At 43.7% G+C, this 19797-nt stretch overlaps 1 protein-coding gene across 1 annotated transcript in view; it reads left to right on the top strand.

Moving 5' to 3' along the window:
* The window catches only part of LOC140384480 (spondin-1-like), a 455772-nt gene that overhangs the window by 402183 nt on the left and 33792 nt on the right, over positions 1-19797 (top strand). Inside the window, exons 9-11 of the mRNA XM_072466224.1 lie at positions 63-203; positions 2184-2265; positions 6381-6563. Coding sequence (XP_072322325.1) covers positions 63-203; positions 2184-2265; positions 6381-6563 — 406 coding nt within the window. The remainder of the gene's footprint in view (positions 1-62; positions 204-2183; positions 2266-6380; positions 6564-19797) is intronic.

The following is a 19797-nucleotide window of genomic DNA, read 5'->3' as shown; positions in this document are numbered from 1 at the left end:
ATCAAAACAAGTACCAAATGTATTTGTTAACCAACATAATCTAATATTTCCTGTTTTCGCAGGCCCCGAACCAACGGGCAGAGCCTCAAGAAAGAATTAGACCTCTAACTAGCCTGGACCATCCTAAAAGCCCATTCTATGATCCTGAGGGAGGACCTATCATTCCTGTGGCCAGAGTTGTAATTGAAAGAATTGCAAGAAAGGTAACGTGGGTTTCTCAGGCTATTCAGTAACAAACTGCTACCGACATTCAGGTGATACTGGTAGTTGGTGATTAGCAGATTGGAGCATAAAGAGGGAGCAATCTATGGAACTTTGGCTTTTGCATGTGGCAAGTTTGTTACAAACGTTGCTTGCCTTGTGTGTTTGGAAAAAGTTTCCATTAGGGCAATAGTGCCCTGAAATCCTGATCTCCCCCCTCTTGAACAATTAATGCATCCACTGAAAATTGGCAACGCATAATAGTGGGATGATTAGGATTGTCAACATATTTGTGCCCACAAGGGCCTCTCAGTGCCAACTAGTCGCTCCCTCAGCTGGAACAGTCTATGACTCTTCTGCTGCAGAGGACACCCATGGCCTGACCCATCCATAGGCACAAGAGGGAGAAGGTCTTTGGTTGAATTTTTGGACCAGACGAAATGCGAACTCTGATCACGTTCTTCCGTCAGGTCTTTCAATTGTCCTCAGTGGGCTGAAGCCAGCTGTCAGCTGCTGCGAACTGGGATATTCTGGTACCTTCAGACACATTCCCTGAACACCCAGCCTAGGAAGGAGAAAATACAGACTTAAGAGGCACCAATACTGTGGAATGTCTCATTGAGGTGCTGCTTGGGCAGGATTTTGGCAGAATGCACTCCTGCATCCCACCCAGAATCCAGAGAATTGTGATTTCTTCCCTCTGCCCGCCACTGCTCACCGCCCGGCTGATCACCATCAAAATGTTGAAATTATTCATTCTTGTGTGGTTGTTATTGGCTAAGCCAATATTTATTGCCCATTCTTAGTTGTCCTTGTCCAGGTGGTGTTGCACAACCTTCTTGGATGCAACTGAATGGCTTGCTAAATGGTTTCAGAGGGCAGTTAAGAGTCAACCACATGAGCCACATAGTGGCCGGAACAGGCAAGGACAGCAGATTTCCCTTCCTAAAAGGAAGGGAAATTTTTGTCATTTTTGCTGAACCAGATTATTTTTATGACAATTCAGAAGTTACATGGTCACCATTACTGAGACTAGCTTTTCATTCCAGACTTATTGAATCAATTACATTTAAATTACCCATTTGCCATGGTGCGATTTGGACTCATGTCTCAAGAGCATTAGTGTAGGCCTCAGTACTGCTTCAAAAAGCTACATTTTGCAGGTGCTGGAAACCTGATGAAAGATCACAGACCTGAAAAGCTAACATTGGTTTTCTCTCCATGGACCTGCCTGACCTGCTATGTTTCTCCAGCATTTTCTGTTTTTAACCTCTGGATTTCTAGCCCAGTATTATAACCACTTTGTTACTGTACCCCCACTTAGCTATGCTGTACCCCTATTTAGGGTGCCGATGTTTTGTGACATTATACTTTCCATAGCGATACATAGCCTTGGGTAGCAAGAACATGCAGAGTTCAGCAAAAATGACAAAAAACAGAGCTGTTAGTCAATTGCCATTGACTCATGCAAGATGGTGTCAACCAATGGAAGCAATACTCCCCTTTCTCAGAACCTCATAGATGTTACAATATAGGTGATTTTTTTTTTTTGCTACAGAGCCGTGAATGGGAGAGTTGGATTTCAATGTTGCTGTGATTTACAAAATAATTGCACATTCAGCGGGAAGGGGTTTTGAAACTGCAATCTTGCGGTTATATGATTGGGAGAAACTCTCATGGGCACCGTCTCCAATTTGAAGGAAAGTCCATTTGAATTCCAATGACAGCAAGGCCATTGAAATAGTGAACCATTTCATAAGAGTCCACGTCACGTCCGTTCAGGGAATTGGAGAGGGTTAATCACAAAGGTGTATTTTTGCAACATAATCACAGATGCAACATCTCTTTTAAGAATACCACTGAATTAAATTTACCAGAGCTTCTTTTAAATGTTAATTGAACTTTTTTTCAGTGCTTTCTGCTTGTCTAAATTAAACCGTGCTTTCTTTTCATGATTTTTAATCATCATTCATTGTTCACAGGGGGAACAGTGTAATATTCAGCCTGATAATGTTGATGATATCGTGGCTGATCTTAACCAAGAGGAGAAGGAGAAGGATGAAGGTAATTGTGTTAATTGTTTCATCCAGGGTCCTGGTGCCTTTTCAGACTGAATGAGTACATTCCTACTGTAAACAAGGTTATTTTTCAAAAATGATTGGACAATTCAATTTTTTCCCTTGCATTTAGCTTCAGTTTGCTGCTTCCAAAAACATCAGTGAGCTGATGGTATGAATTTGAGTCTTGGTACAGAGATTTGCTTCAAGAGTCGCTAAGATGAGGAGAAGGTTTTATTTTACATGATAAGTTGTCATGATGCTGCCTATATGGGTGGAGGGAACAGATTCAAACTAACTTTCAAAAGGGAATTGGTGAATAATTTGGGAAGGAAACCTTTTGGGGCTTTCTAAGGGCTATGAGGGATGAACAGTGGGAATGGCACTAATTGGATAGCTCTTTCAAGGAGTTGACACAGGCATGATGAGCTGAATAGTCTCCTCCTGCACTCTGACTTCTATACATGCATTCCCACTATATTCTAATCGTGTGCGATTTGCTAAATCTTTTCCATAAACATCAAAGGACGGGCAGGAACTTTGTTTTCAAATCCCTCCATAGCCCACTAGTTCTGTCATCTCCTCCCACCCTACACCCTGTGAGATATCTGTGCTCCTCCAATTCTGGCTCCTTGAGCAGCCTCAATTTTAATCGCACCACCAGTGGTGGCCTTGCATTCAGATGCCGGAGCCCTAAGTTCTGGAATTTCCTCCCTAAATATCTCAGCCACACTACCTCTCTCTCCTCCATGAAGATGCTTCTTAAAACCTAGCTCTTTGACAAAGCTTTTGGCCACCTGTCTTAATATCTTCTAATCTGGTGCGGGTGCAAACCTTCGTCTTGTCATGCTCCTGTGAAGTGCCTTGGGGCAATTTATTACATTGAATGTGCTACATAAATACAAGTCGTTGTAGTTCTTGCGCAATGATTGACTTGGATAATCAAAGAGCCCAACAATATGAATCAAACATAAAACTCAACCGTTGTGGGACAAATTCTCAAACAACATGGATGAATATTTGAGAAAGAAAAATTTCGAAGGAAACTCCATCTGGTGATGCCACAACATTACCTGAATCTCTTGTGCTTAGAAGGTTGTTGGGTGATCCAATTGCGGTCTATAAAATGATAACATGATTTGATGGGGTAAATACAGAGAAAGTGTTTCCTCTAGTGAGGGAATCCAGAACAAGGAGACACAATCTTAAAATTAGAGACAGGCTGTTGAAGAGTTGGACTAGGAAGTATTTTTTCAGAAAAAGGTTAGTGGGAATCTGGAATTCACTCTCCAGGCCATCAAGGCTGGGTGGGGGGGATCAACTGAAAATTTCAAATCAGAGATTAAGACCATAAGACTTAAGACATAGGAGCAGAATTAGGCCACTCGGCCAATCGAGTCTGCTCAGCCATTCAATCATGGCTGATATTTTCTCGTCCCCATTCTCCTGCCTTCTCCCCATAACCCCTGATCCCCTTATTAATCAAGAACCAATCTATCTCTGTCTTAAAGACACTCAGTGATTTGACCTCCACAGCCTTCTGCGGCAAAGAGTTCCACAGATTCACCACCCTCTGGCTGAAGAAATTCCTCCTCATCACTGTTTTAAAGGATCGTTCCTTTAGTCTGAGATGGTGTCCTCTGATTCTAGTTTTTCCGACAAGTGGAAACATCCTCTCCACGTCCACTCTATCCAGGCCTCGCAGTATCTTGTAAGTTTCAATAAGATCCTCTCTCATCCTTCTAAACTCCAACGAGTACAGACCCAGAGTCCTCAACCATTCCTCATAAGATCCGCATACGACAAGTTCTTCATTCCAGGGATCATTCTTGTGAACCTCTTCTGGACCCTTTCCAAGGCCAGCACATCCTTCCTTAGATACGGGGCCCAAAACTGCTCATAAAACTCCAAATGGGGTCTGACCAAAACCTGATACAACCTCAGAAGTAGATCCCTGGTCTTGTATTCTAGCCCTCTTGACATGAATGCTAACATTGCATTTGCCTTCTTAACTGCTGACTGAATCTGCACATTAACCTTAAGAGAATCGTGAACAAGGACTCCCAAGTCCCTTTGTGCTTCTGATTTCCTAAGCATTTCCCCATTTAGAAAATAGTCTATGCCTAAATTCCTCCTTCCAAAGTGCATAACCTCACACTTTTCCACATTGTATTTCATTTGCCACTTCATTGCCCACTCTCCCAGCCTGTCCACATCCTTCTGTAGCCCCCTTGCTTCCTCAATACTACCTGTCCCTCTACAGATCTTTGTATCATCTGCAAACTTAGCAACAGTGCCTTCAGTACCTTCTTCCAGATCATTAATGTATATTGTGAAAAGTATATTGTGGTCCCAGCACACACCTCTGAAGCACACCACTAGTCACCGGCTGCCATCCTGAAAAAGACCCCTTTATCCCCACTCTCTGCCTTCTGCCAGTCAGGCAATCCTCTATCCATGCGAGGATCCTACCCTTAACACAATGGGCTTTTTTGATCGATAGACTTTTAGTGCTAATGGTATTGAAGGACATGGATCAAAGGTGGTTAACTAGAGTTGAGGTACAGAGAAGGCATGATTTACGAAAGAACAGGCACAAAGGGGCCTTTTCCTGTTCTTGTGTTCCTCAACTGTCAGGCAAATTTTTAGATGGAGAATAATTGAGACAATCAATGAAGACCTAGGGTGGGATTTTCCGTACAACCCGCAGTAGCGGAGACTGCCCGCAATCAGCCAGCGGCAGGATCTTCTGGAACCACCGCCGTGAACAGGGGTTCCCATTGAATGCAACTTTTGTTGCCGGGAAACCCGTGGAGGGGATGCACCGTCGGCAGGACCGGAAGAACTCGTTGGCGTGCACGACTGGAAAATTCCAGCCCTAGATGCTAAAATGGGACAACTGACATACACGCTTTGGTGAATGGAGAGGAAAATTGGTGGGGAGCCGGCAGGGTTGGGGGAAACAGGGTGTGTGTGGGTAGCATGGTAGCACTGTTGCTTCACAGCTCCAGGGTCCCAGATTCGATTCCCGGCTTGGGCCACTGTCTGGGCGGAATCTACACATTCTCCCTGTGTCTGCGTGGATTTCCTCCGAGGGCTCCGGTTTCCTCCCAAAAGTCCCGCAAGACATGCTGTTTGGTAATTTGGACATTCTGAATTCTTCCTCTGTGTACCCAAACAGGTGCCGGAATGTGGCGACTAGGGGCTTTTCACAGTAACTTCATTGCAATGTTTAATGTAAACCTACTTGTGACAATAAAGATTATTATTTTTATGTATAGTGAGAGTCCAAACCTATATTGCCATGCAATGCCTTATTCAATTGTTAAATTAACCCCATTGAATCGAAGGATAAGAGCCATCACTTTTAAAAACAACTTGTATTCATAAAGTGCCTTTCAGAAAATGTCCCAAGGTATTTTATATGAGCATTATAATGCAAAATATGTCGCCACGTCACATAAGGAGATATTAAGAAAGATACCCAAAAGCTTGGTGAAGGAAGTTAGTTCTAAAGAGTCTTTTAAAGGAGGAAAGTGAATAGAAATGCACAGAGGCTTATGGAGGGAATTCCAGAGCTCAGGGTCTTGGTAGCTGAAGATACGGCAATCAATTATGGAGCAATTAAAACCAGGGGCGTCATTCTCCGCCGGTGGGAGTCTCCGTTCTGCCGGCGCCCGAGGGTTTCCCGACGGCGTGGGGCTGCCCCACAATGGGAAACCCCATTGACCGGCCGGTGTTACGGAGACTCCCGCCAGCCGGTCGGCGCAGAAATGTGGCGGGGCGGGTAGGAGAATTTCGCCCCTGATGTTTTCCAGGGATCAGAGCAGGAGGAGCACAGAGAGCGTTGATGGTTACGTGGCTGGATGTGATTTCAGGAATAGGCATGGTCGAGGCCACTGTAAGTCAGCAAGGACAAAGCGTGAGGGCTGAATGGGTTTTGGTGCATTTTAAGACCCAGGCAGTAGAGATTTGGATGACATCAAGCTTACGGTGGCTAGAATGTGTCAGATTTATCAGGCATGTATTGGAATAGTCAAGTTATACTTAAACATGTTTTGGTCTGTGAGGTACTTGCAAAGATAATTGAGTAATTGGCAATGTTTAACATTTTGGCTACAGATGACACTCCAGAAACTTGTATCTACTCAAATTGGTCCCAATGGTCAGCCTGCAGCTCTTCGACCTGTGAGAAAGGAAAACGGATGAGGCAAAGGATGCTCAAAGCACAATTGGATCTAAGTGTGCCTTGCCCACATACTCAAGACTTTGAGCCTTGTATGGGACCGGGTTGCCGTGATGATGGTAAGCAAACCCTGTGAATATTGTGAGAGATAGATAAAGAGAATGTGGGTGGTGATGAGGAATCAACACTTATCCATGTATATTGAGGGATAGCTCACAGATTCTGAGAATTGTTACGGCACAGAAGGAGACATTCAGCCCATTGTGTCTGCACCGGCTCTCCAAATGAGCATTATGACTTAGCTCCATTCTCCTGCCTTTCCCCATACCCTTTGCACATTGTTTCTATTTAAAAAATCATCTAATGCCTTTTGAATGCCCGATTGAACCTGCCTCCTCCACACTTCCAGCCAATGCATGCCAGAGTTGAACCACTCGTTGAGTGAAAAAGTTTTTTCTCACATCACATTTGCTTCTTTAGCAAATCACTTTAAATCTGTGCCCTCTCACCCTTGATCCTTTGACGATCAGGAACAGTTTCTCCCTATCTACCTTGTCCAACGCCTCACGATTTTGAACACTCTATCAAATCTCCTCTTAGCCTTCTTCTTTCCGAGGATAACAATCCAAGCCTCTTCAATCTATCCTCATTTCTGTAGTTTTTCATTCCTGGAAGCATTTTTGTAAACTCAAGTCAGGAAGTTGAGGAACCTCGGGCGGGATTCTCCGATATCGGCGCGATGTCCACCGACCGGCGGCAAAAGCGGCGCGAATCAGTCCTGCATTGCGCCGCCCCAAAGGTGCGGAAGTCTCCGCATCTTGAGCGGCCAAGCCCTCACCTTGAGGGGCTAAGCCCGCGCCGGACTGATTTCCGCCCCGCCAGCTGGCGGGAAAGGCCTTTGGTGCCCCGCCAGCTGGCGCGAAACTGACTTTGCCGGGCGGTGCATGCGCGCTCACGGCATCCGCAGTGAAGGGGGTCTCTTCCACCTCCGCCATGGTGGAGACCATGGCGAAGGCGGAAGGAAAAGAGTGCCCCCACGGCACAGGCCCACCCGCGGATCGGTGGGTCCTGATCGCGGGCCAGGCCACCGTGGGGGCAGTCCCCGGGGCCAGATCACCCCGCGCCCCCCCCCCCCCCCCAGGACCCCGGAGCCCGCCCGCGCCGCCATGACCCGCCGTCCCAAAGGTGGTTCAATCCACGCCGGCTGGCGTCGGTTGACAGTGGCGGGACTTCGGCCCATCGGGGGGTTGGAGAATCCCGCCCCTCAACTTTCATTTCACCTCTGGAGGCCACATTTCGAATTCAGCTCATCTAATGGAAAGAATGTTTTTGTTCGACATGGATTTGAATGAATTTGTGCAGTCTCAAGCCTGTTCCTGGGTCTGCAATAGAAGACGGCAAGCCATTGGGCATTGAATGTACATCCTCAGGGAGAAAAGACACATGGCAAATGGTAAATACACCTGCTTTAAAAAAAGCAAGAACTTACATTTAAATTGCCCCTTTCACAATCCCAGCACATCCCAAAGCACTTTCCAGTCAGTGAATAACTTGTGAAGTGTAAGCAGTGTTGTAATATAAGGAAGTGCGGCAAGCAATCAACAAGCTTCCACCAACATTGATGACATAATAAACAGATAACCTGTATTAATAGTGTTGGACGGGATAAATAATGGTCCAGGTCAGTGCAAAGAACTCTGCTGCTCGTCTTCAAAATGATACCATAGGATCTCTTTGATTCACCTGTGAGGGAAGATGGAGATTCAAATTGATGTCCCACCTGGATGATACTGAGGCATTGGGCATCTTTCATTCGAGGCCAGCAGCACAGTAGCACACGTGAGGCTTTGGGCAGCACGGTAGCACACGTGGCTAGCACTGTGGCTTCACAGCACCAGGGTCCCAGGTTCGATTCCCCACTGGTCACTGTCTGTGCGGAGTCTGCACATTCTCCCTGTGTCTGCGTGGGTTTCCTCCGGGTGCTCCGGTTTCCTCCCACAGTCCAAAGACGTGCAGGTTAGGTGGATTGGCCATGATAAATTGCCCTTAGTGTCCAAAAAGGTTAGGAGGGGTTATTGGGTTACAGGGATAGGGTGGAAGTGAGGGCTTAAGTGGGTCAGTGCAGACTCGATGGGCCGAATGGCCTCCTTCTGCACTGTATGTTCTATATTCTATGTTCTATGTTCTGTAACACAAACATTAAGGGTCCCAACACCAAGCCCTGTGGAACACCAGTAAAACAACTCTCCAATTGCAAGGGCAGCCATTACCCTTTGTTTCCTGTTACTAAGCCAACTTTTTATCCAGTTTGCCACATTGCTCTGTATCCCATGTACTTTCACTTTCTTGACCAATCTGCCATGTGGTACTTTGTCAAACGCCTTGCTAAAATCCATGTACCCCACATCCACTGCACTACCTTCATCAACCCTTCTTGGCACTTCCTCAAAGAATTCAAATAAATTTGTGAGGCAACACCTTCCTTTAACAAATCCATGCTGACTATGCTTAACTAGTCCATGCCTTTCTATATGACAGTTCATCCTATCTCTCAGGATTAATTCTACAAATGTTCCCACCAACGACGTAAGACCTATAATTGTTTGACATTTCCTTCCATACCTTTTTTAAAATATGGAACCACGTTTGCATTTCTCCAGTCCTCTAGTACCCCCGCTATATCTAGTGAGAATTGGAAAATCATCCTCAGAGCATCTGTTATCTCGTCTTTGATCTCCTTCAGTAGCTTTGGAAACAATCCATCTGGCCCTGGTGACTTAACAACTTTCAAAGATTTCAACCCTTTGAGTACTTGCTCTCTCCTTAACTTTATCCCATTCAGTATCTCAGTGTTCCTCTTGGTCTACTGTATCTGCATCACCCATTTCCTTTGCAAACATGGGGATAAAAAATTCATTTAAAACCCTTCCCACAGCCTCTACATCTATACATAAGTTCCCTTCTTCATCTCTGATCGGTCCCGCTTTTTCCTTAACTAACCTCCATCATTAATATATTGGTTAAACATCTTTGGGTTTTTAAGATGAGTCAGGGAGTTCTGCACAAATACTAGTCCTGACCGAGTATTTGTCCTTCATCTAACATCACTGAAATTAAGTTTTTTTTTCAATTTGTTCGTGTGATGTGGACTGGCATAACCAGAATTTACTGTCCACTCTTATTTGCCCTTGAGATTGTTTTGGTGAACTGCCTTCTTGAACCGCTGCAGGTCATCTGGGGTAAGTACATCCGCAGTGCTGTTAGGGTGGGAGCTCTGGGATTTTAACCCATATATAACGATGGAGCGATGATATATTTGTGAATCAGGACTGTGTGTGGTTGGAGGGGAAATTATAGGTAGTGGTGTTCCCATCCGTTTGCTGCCCTTGTTCTTCTAGATAGTAGAAGTTATGCGTTTCAAGGGTCCTGTAGAAGGGGACATGATGAGTTGTTGCAATACATCTTGTAGATGGTACACACTGCTGCCACTGTGTGTCGGTGGTGGAGGGGTTGAATATTTAAGATGGTGATTTTTGTGCTAATCCGCAAGCTGTTTGTCCTGGATGATATTGAGCTTTTTGAGTACTTTTCGAGCTGCACGCATTGAAGCAGGTGAAGTCTGGTCCATCACAATCCTGATTTTTCCTTTTTAGATGACGGACATGCTTTGGAAATCAGGAGGTAAGTTGCTTGTCACTAAATACCTGGACTTTGACCTGCTCTTGTAACCACTATATCTTCACGTGGCTGGTCTAGTTAGGTTTCTGGTCAATTCTGAAAGCCACGATGTTGATTGTGGGGGATTCAGTGATGGTAATGCTTTTCAATATCAAGAGGAGGTGGTCAAGATTTTTCTCTTGTTGGAGGTGGTCATTACCTGGCACTTGGGTGGCATAAGTGTTACACACCACTTGATCAGTCTAAACCTGTCCAGGCTTGCTGCATGCTGGCACAAGCAGTTTCCTTATCAGAGGAGTTGTGAATGATATTAAACACTGTACAATTATCTAGTCCTAACCACATTGCTGTTAGTGAGAATTTGCTGCATACAAATTGGCTTCTCCGTTTCCTGCATTACACAAGTGATCAGATTTCAAAAATAGTTAATTGGCTGTAATACACTTTCAGATGTCTTGAGATTATGAAATGTGCTCTGTAGAAATGCAATTTTTTTTATTTGAAGTTGTTCCTGAAGACTCCAAACATGTTGTGAACATGTTGTATTGCCAAACACTGCTTCAGCAAACTGATCAACCGTTTAGCAGGCCTGCCAATCCTGATGTGTCTAATTACTTTACTTCAAAGAGCAGATGGCAATTTGAACTCAGTGGCAGAAGACGGGTTGCTGCAGTAAAAATAAACTTTAACCAGAGTTGATAGGAAATGGCTTGTGCAGTGAGTTCGGGAATTCTTTCCCCTTCAAGGGGATCGGAATGAAGTAAAGGCAGAGCTTGCTTTTCCAAAGACCTCAGGGTGCTCCAAAGCGCTATACAGCCAATGAAGTACACTCAAAGTGGGGCAATGCAATCTTCCACAAACAGCAATGTGATTAGTTGCTTTTTAGTGATGTTGGTTGAGGGATAAATATCCCTCAACCAACTCACCTGTTCTTCTTGGGATATAGAGCCCAGGAGAGGGGAGGTGCAGACAGTGCTAATCACCGGGGCCTGTGCTCTGGGGTCACCCTGGCTTATTGGCTGAGTAACCTTTCATTTGAATGGTTAGTGTCCAAAGCAGCCAATCCGGCGTACAGACCATCCCGACTGACAGGCTGCTCGACCAATGATTGCTGGTGTCCTGAACAGTAACAATCATTGGCCCAGTAGGTGATGCCAACTTCCCCAGTCCTTTCGTTTCCTGCCTATCTCCTCATGGACTTCCGTTTGGTGTTATTGGACACATGTGTCGCTTTCTCTCCTGGTTGGAACCTAGAGGCTGCTGGGCTTAAGGAAAGTAACCCCTGAAAGTAACCCCAGAGACGTCTTCTCTGAGTCCTGAAGTCTTCCCCCCGCCCCCCCCGCCCCCCCCACCACCACCACCAGTCCAGTCAGTCTCTCGACGTTGTCAACAACAACCGTGTCTGTAGCCCAGGGCCCTTCCCCTCCCGGCCTCAAGATTTTTTTGGAAATTCATGTTTGATGTTGTGCCAAGCCAGATCACAGGCAGCTGCTGCAGTGTTTCTTGCTAAGGGGAATGAGAATCTCAGAAGAAGCCTGATTGCTTTTTCGAGGGCTGGCAAAAGGGGTTATTTTTGCTCCAGTAGAAACAGAAAGTTTTGTAAGTTCTCAACATATCTGGTGCCATCTGTGCAGAGAGAAACAAAGGTCAGTAACCCTGCAACAGAGCCAGTGCAGATGGTGGACCTGAATCATTGGCCAACATTTTCACCTCCCATTCGTGACGGGTGGATTCGGTGGCGGGAGCGGAAAATATCACAGAAAGGCGAAAGTCACATTTCACAATGCCGTCAAACCAGGAAGTGATTGTCTTCTCCCCTGATCAGCAATGGACTGCATTTCCTGACCTTCAATGTCAGGAACCTCGTTATAATAAATTGACATATAATTATCAGGCCCATACGCTGGAATCATTCCCCGACATCAAAAAGTCCATCCACGGCGGTGTGCAGTCACAACGACGTGAAGCACGACTGCTCTGAGAAGGCATGCGCCTGTCAAGCAGTACTCCCAGGGAAGTTCGGGGGTCATCGCAGTGCTCAGTGGGGAGAGGGTCTTGCCAGGGTAATGCCGGCTAGTGCTAGATGATGCCAGGGGTATCAGCTGGATTCCAAGGGGTGCACCTGGAAGCATTTCCCACATTTAAACTTGAACATGAAACCAGGATTCATGGCTCAATAAAATCTACATGGGGACTGTTGTTTGAGGTGCTTGTGAAGTTCAGGTCTGTTGGATGTTGCTGTCTGGATATTGCACAGAGGCCAGGTTCAAGGAAGCGGCATAGGTTGCAGAACATGAATTAACAAATTGTGTGGAATTGTTTGATAAAGCCTTGGTTGTAAAGTGTATCAAACTGAAACCTTAGCTTTTGATGGTCTTTATAAATAGTTGCATGGGGGCACAAAAAACAAGATGTTTTTCCAAAGTTATACAAAACCCTTTGACCCCACTGTGACTATATTTCCCAATTTTGGGCACCAAAGGATGTGAGAGGTGTTATATTGCACTTTGTGGTAATATGTCATTAATATTTGCCTTGTGATCCAGAATGGTCGTTGAGTTAATTCTAAAGAAACCACCAATATTTAGATTGAAGCAAAACTAATTTATTGAATAACGATTAATTTAAATAAAGTTCAAACACACTACAGAGCTATAACTATGAATAAAATAAGGTTGAATCTGTTAAACAGTCCTCTATAACCTAGTATTGACTAATGATGACCTTGTGCTAACTCCCTCTCTAATCTAAACTATTCCTCGTGTTGTGATCAATACTTCTCCTTTGCTAACTACCCAAGATTCCCTGAGGTCTGATATTTATACTGGGAACTGGTGGTGCCCTCTAGTGTTTGAATTACACTGAGATGTAATAATTAATCCTTCAACTGGCGTATCTACATATATATCATTACATCCCCCTTTTCAACATTTCTTTTCTATGTACAACATGTATAATATTATTACAATACATGATATGTATATAACTTTGAAATGTAGTGAAAAATCAATAATGAAAAAACAAAGTTCAATGGTAACCAGCCACAAATCGTGTCTGTCCGGCTTGCTTCTTTTCCTGGTTGACCTTCTTAAACCACGAAGAGGAGACACAAATGTTTTTACAGTCCTCTGTGAATTTTCACGAACTTGAGAATTTGTCATAGTATCATTGAAAATACTTTCATGGAGTTGTAGATCTGGAAAGATGTTGTGTTGTTTGAGTTTTTGTAGAGCTCGGCAATTGCGTCGAACTATTGTTCCTTCAACTGTCTGAACGATATAAGAACATGGTGCTGCTTGTCTGATAACCTTTGCAGGAGCTGGTCAACCTTCATCAGGAACTTTGATCCTGATGGTATCATCGGGAAGCAGTGAGTCCAGAGTGTTTGCATGTTGATCAGAATACATTCTCTGTCATTCTCGTTGATGTTTCATCTTTTGTATCACCGGCAGATGATCTGGATTGGGTAGAGACATAGATGGTAGAGTAGTTCTCAAATCTCTGTTCATTAACATCTGTGCGGGTGATAGACCAGTCGAAAGTGGAGTTGCTCTATGGAGAGTAACGCTAGATTCATATCCAAAGCTTTATTAAGAAGTTGCTTGATGATTTGAACTCCTGTCTCCACTTTACCATTTGATGGAGGGTGGTGCAGACTCAAATTGATTTGAGCGAAATTGTATTCTCGTGAGAATTCAGCACATTTATTACTGTCGAAGCACTGCTCATTGTCAGGCATGACAATGGTTGGAATACCATGTCTGGCAAAAGTTTCCTTACTTGCTTTAATAACAGATCTGGTGTGAGATCTGATAACTTCATGACTTCCGGCTAATTCTAATAGTAGTTGATTATAAGGACATAATCATGACCATTGCAGTGAAACAGATCAATCCCAATATTTGCCCATGGAGATGTCTCCAATGCATGTTGTTGTAGTTTTTCCTTGCATTGTGCAGGTCGAAATTTCTGACCTGTTTCGCATCCAAGTATCATATCATTGATGTCTCAATTGATACTCGGCGGTACACAACTTGTCTCACTTTTCTCTTTTGTTTTTCAATACTAAGGTGACCTTCATGTATCTGGTTAAGAATCATGGGTCGGAGAGACACTGGTATAACTATCCGATCAAGTCAAAGTAACCTTTGTGCATGTGCATGTCATGAACAGTGCATGTCAGAAAGGCAAGGTCACAGTGATCATGGGGGACTTCAATATGCAGGTGGACTGGGTAAATAATGCTGCCAGTGGACCCAAGGAAAGGGAATTCATTGAATGTTTACATTGAATGTTTACAGAAGGGCTTTTTGGAACAGCTTGTGATGGAGCCCACGAGGGAACAGGCCATTCTGGACTTAGTGTTATGTAATGAGCCAGACTTGATTAAAGATCTTAAAGTAAGGGAGCACTTAGGAGGCAGTGATCATAATATGGTAGATTTCAATCTCCAATTTGAAAGAAAGAAGGTAGAATCAGATGTAAAGGTGTGACAGTTAAATAAAGGTAACTACAGGGGCATGAGGAAGGAACTGACGAAAATCGACTGGGAGCAGAGCCTAGTGGGAAAGACAGTAGAACAGCAATGGCAGGAGTTTCTGGGAGTAATTGAGGACACAGTGCAGAGGTTCATCCCAAAGAAAAGAAAGGTTATCAGAGGGGGGATTAGGCAGCCATGGCTGACAAAGGAAGTTAGGGAATGCATCAAAGCAAAAGAGAAAGCCTATAATGTGGCAAAGAGTAGTGGGAAGTCAGAAGATTGGGAAGGCTACAAAAACAAACAAAGGATAACAAAGAGAGAAATAAGGAAAGAGAGGATCAAATATGAAGGTAGGCTAGCCAGTAACATTAGGAATAATAGTAAAAGTTTATTTAAATACATTAATAACAAACGGGAGGCAAAAGCTGACATTGGGCCGCTCCAAAATGACGCTGGTAATTTTGTGATGGGAGACAAGGAAATAGCTGAGGAACTAAATAAGTACTTTGCGTCAGTCTTCACAGTAGAAGACATGAGTAATATATCACCAATTCCGGAGAGTCAGGGGGCAGAGTTGAATATGGTAGCCATCACAAAGGAGAAAGTGCTAGAGAAACTAACAGGTCTAAAAATTGATAAATCTCCGGGCCCAGATGGACTACATCCTAGAGTTCTAAAGGAGATAGCTGAAGAAATAGTGGAGGCGTTAGTTATGATCTTTCAAAAGTCACTGGAGTCCGGGAAAGTCCCAGAGGATTGGAAAATCGCTGTTGTAACCCCCCTGTTCAAGAAGGGAACAAGGAAAAAGATGGAAAATTATAGGCCAATTAGCCTAACCTCGGTTGTTGGCAAGATTCTAGAATCCATTGTTAAGGATGAGATTTCTAAATTCTTGGAAGTGCAGGGTCAGATTAGGACAAGTCAGCATGGATTTAGTAAGGGGAGGTCGTGCCTGACAAACCTGTTAGAGTTCTTTGAAGAGATAACAAATAGGTTAGACCAAGGAGAGCCAATGGATGTTATCTATCTTGACTTCCAAAAGGCCTTTGATAAGGTGCCTCACGGGAGACTGCTGAGTAAAATAAGGGCCCATGGTATTCGAGGCAAGGTACTAACATGGATTGACGATTGGCTGTCAGGCAGAAGGCAGAGAGTTGGGATAAAAGGTTCTTTTTTGGAATGGCAACCGGTGACGAGTGGTGTCCCGCAGGGTTCAGTGTTGGGGCCACAGCTGTTCTCTTTATATATTAACGATCTAGATGACGGGACTGGGGGCATTCTGGCTAAGTTTGCCGATGATACAAAGATAGGTGGAGGGGCAGGTAGTATGGAGGAGGTGGGGAGGCTGCAGAAAGATTTAGACAGTTTAGGAGAGTGGTCCAAGAAATGGCTGATGAAATTCAACATGGGCAAGTGCGAGGTCTTGCACTTTGGAAAAAAGAATAGAGGCATGGACTATTTTCTAAACGGTGACAAAATTCATAATGCTGAAGTGCAAAGGGACTTGGGAGTCCTAGTCCAGGATTCTCTAAAGGTAAACTTGCAGGTTGAGTCCGTAATTAAGAAAGCAAATGCAATGTTGTCATTCATCTCAAGAGGCTTGGAATATAAAAGCAGGGATGTACTTCTGAAGCTTTATAATGCATTAGTTAGGCCCCATTTAGAATACTGTGAGCAATTTTGGGCCCCACACCTCAGGAAGGACATACTGGCACTCGAGCGGGTCCAGCGGAGATTCACACGGATGATCCCAGGAATGGTAGGCCTAACATACGATGAACGTCTGAGGATCCTGGGATTATATTCATTGGAGTTTAGGAGGTTGAGGGGAGATCTAAATAGAAACTTACAAGATAATGAATGGCTTAGATAGGGTGGACGTAGGGGAGTTGTTTCCATTAGCAGGGGAGACTAGGACCCGGGGGCACAGCCTTAGAATAAAAGGGAGTCACTTTAGAACAGAGATAAGGAGACATTTCTTCAGCCAGAGAGTGGTGGGTCTGTGGAATTCATTGCCACAGAGGGCGGTGGAGGCCGGGACGTTGAGTGTCTTTAAGACAGAAGTTGATAAATTCTTGATTTCTCGAGGAATTAAGGGCTATGGAGAGAGAGCGGGTAAATGGAGTTGAAATCAGCCATGATTGAATGGCGGAGTGGACTCGATGGGCCGAATGGCCTTACTTCCGCTCCTATGTCTTATGGTCTTATGGTCTAACAGTCCACCCACAACTGTTAAGTTTTCTTGAATATTCCTGGACTTGGAACACTACCCTTTTGGCCAACCATTGTTGAGATGGTGTATGACTCTTTGAAGCATTGAATCCTTCTTGGTTTCTTCACGGATGAGGTTCAGTTTCACATCTGAAGCAAGAAGACGTTCAGCACACAGCTGTACTTGATATTCTACATGCTGTATAAATTCAAAAGGTTCTCCTTCTGAATCGATTGACGGTGACAAAGCAGCTGCAATTATCAAGTCCTTGCCTGGAGTATAGATGAGGTTGAAGTTGTATCTCCTAAGCTTCACCAAGATCCTCTGTAGTCTCGGAGTCATGTCATTGAGATCCTTTTGTTTGAAGTGGTCTGTGGTCAGTTTCAATAGTAAAGGTAGGAAGTCCATAAACATAATCATGAAACTTTAAAACGCCTGGAAGGAAACCAAGACATTCTTTCTCAATTTGTGCATACCGTTGTTCAGTCGGCGTCATCGCTCTGGATGCATATGCAACAGGTAACCATGACAATTTCTCGTCCTTTTGCAACAGAACTGCTCCTCTTCCGTCCTGACTCGCATCAGTCAAAATTTTTGTCTCTCTATTCGGATCGAAGAACGAAAGAAGAGGGGCAGTCGCCTGTTGAGACTTTAAATCGAGCCATTTCTTTTGATGATTGTCGGTCCAATCAAACATGGTAGACGTCTTTATGAGATTTCTAAGAGCAGTAGTTCTGGACGTTAGATTGGGAATGAATTTGCCTAAAAATTCACAACACCTAAGAACCGTAGAACAGCCTTCTTGTCCTCTGGAACTTTCATTTGTTGTATGGCAGCAATCTTGTGATTGTCAGGTCGCACACCATGTTCAGAAATCTGGTCTCCAAGGAACTTCAGAGTCAAAATACCAAAACTACATTTGGTTCTATTCAGTTTCAAACCAAATTGCGCAATCTTTGAAGTGCCCGTAATAACCTTGAAATGTGTTCTTCTCTTGTAGATGACCAGATGATTATATCATCCATATATACATGAATACCTTCAATACCCTCATTCACCTGTTCCATAACACGATGGAAAATCTCAGAAGTTGAGATGATTCCAAATGGCATCCTGTTAAAACAGAACCTGCCAAAAGGCGTGTTGAAATTACATAACTTTCTACTAAATTCATCAAGTTGCATCTGCCAGAATCCTCTTGAGGCATCCAATTTGGAAAAGATTTGTGCTTTAGCCATTTTGCTAGTGATTTCCTCTCTCTTGGGAATGGGATAGTGCTCCTTCTTAATATTCTTGTTAAGATCTTTGGGGTCTATGCATATCGTCAGATCACCAGAAGGTTTCTTCAAACAAACCATGGAGCTGACCCAGTCAGTCAGTTCTGTGATTCTTGATATAATGCCTTGATGTTGTAATCTGGGAAGTTCAAGTTTCAATCTCTCAAAGTGGCGCAGGAACTCTTCTCGGCAGGTGTACCACAGGTTTGCCATCCGGTCGTAACAGAACGTTGTAACTGTAGGGAAGGGTACCCATGTCTTCGAAGGCGTCTGGAAAAAGATCCAGAATCCCTTAAATGTCATCTTGAATCATTGGTTGAGATGAATTCACACTATAAATCTTCTGATTTAGGTGTAAATCCTTGAAGGCTTGCACACCTAAGAGTGAAGACTTGTTTGAATCAACAATCTCAAATCTTAGCAAAATCGCTATATCATTATTGGTAACTAACAAGTAGCAAGACCCCATTGATGTGATTACATTGCCATTGTAGTCATGCAGTTGACAAGCAGATTGATTTTAGGAGTTTGCTTTAGCTTTGTGAGGTCAAGCTTATTAAGCAAATTGGCAGAAGCTCCAGTATCCAGCTTAAAGTTGATTGGATAATCATTGACTTGCAATACTGTGTTACATTCCATGTCAGTGTTGATGGAGTGGATTATCTTGAGAGGTGATGAATCTTCTGTGGTTCTATCATACTTCTCTATGATGCCAAAAAAGAACGAGTCTTCCAAAGAATAAACATTCTTCCTTAGAATCTACACTTTTAACATTAATATGTCTTGACTTTGACTTCGCAGATTTAAATTCATGTGTGGATCTGCACTGAGCAGCGAAGTGGTTTTGTTTGCCACATTGTGAGCAGAGTTTTCCTCGAGCAGGGCATTTATTTTGATAGTGGGCGGTTCCACACCGTCTACTCGTCATTATGTGACCGTCATCACACACTGAACTTCTTTGTGCATGCGCAGATCGGTCTTTGTCCGTCTCGCATCTTTTAACGAAGTGCGCATGTGTAGGATTAGAATGCGCTCGTACAAGATGGTTGCCATCCGAAACACGCATTTTCTTCATCTGCAACACTGCCTTAACACATTCTACCTCAAGGTTTGTTTTTCTGCCCTTTTCACGGAGAAAGAATTCATTATATTGACTTTTCAATAACTGATGTGAACAGCATGTATCAATCGCGTTTTCAAGCGTGAGACCCTTCTGTCTCAGCAAGCGTTGCCTGAGCTTTTCATCAATTGTACAGAAGACTATTTGATCTCTGATCATTGAATGTCAATACTGAGAAGTTACAAGATTGAGCTAGCAGTCTAAGATCAGTAACAAAGCAATCAATTGATTCACCCTTGTTTTGCATCCTTCTATTGAAAATAAAATGCTCAAAAGTTTAATTTGTTTGAATTTTGCAATGATGATCAAACTTTGCAATTATTACTTCAAACTTAGTTTTATCTTGATCCGCCGTATATTGGAAAGAGTTATAGATTTTGATGGCTTGTGGACTAGCCATAGTTAATAGATGAGCTACTTTACGTGCTTCAGTTGCATTATTTAAATCGGAAGCTTCTAAATAAATTTGAAACTGCTGCTTAAACACTCGCCAGTTAGCATCAAGTTTACCGGTGATCCAGAGTTGTTGTGGAGCTTGTGCTTTGTTCGTCAGTCCTGGATTCATCGAAGTTCTGCAGTCACAGGT

The sequence above is a fragment of the Scyliorhinus torazame genome, chromosome 10 (assembly GCF_047496885.1).
Source record: "Scyliorhinus torazame isolate Kashiwa2021f chromosome 10, sScyTor2.1, whole genome shotgun sequence".
NCBI classification, from domain to species: Eukaryota; Metazoa; Chordata; class Chondrichthyes; order Carcharhiniformes; family Scyliorhinidae; genus Scyliorhinus; species Scyliorhinus torazame.
The sequence above is the reverse complement of the archived record's forward strand: the minus strand, read 5'-3'. Positions and strand labels throughout refer to the sequence as shown.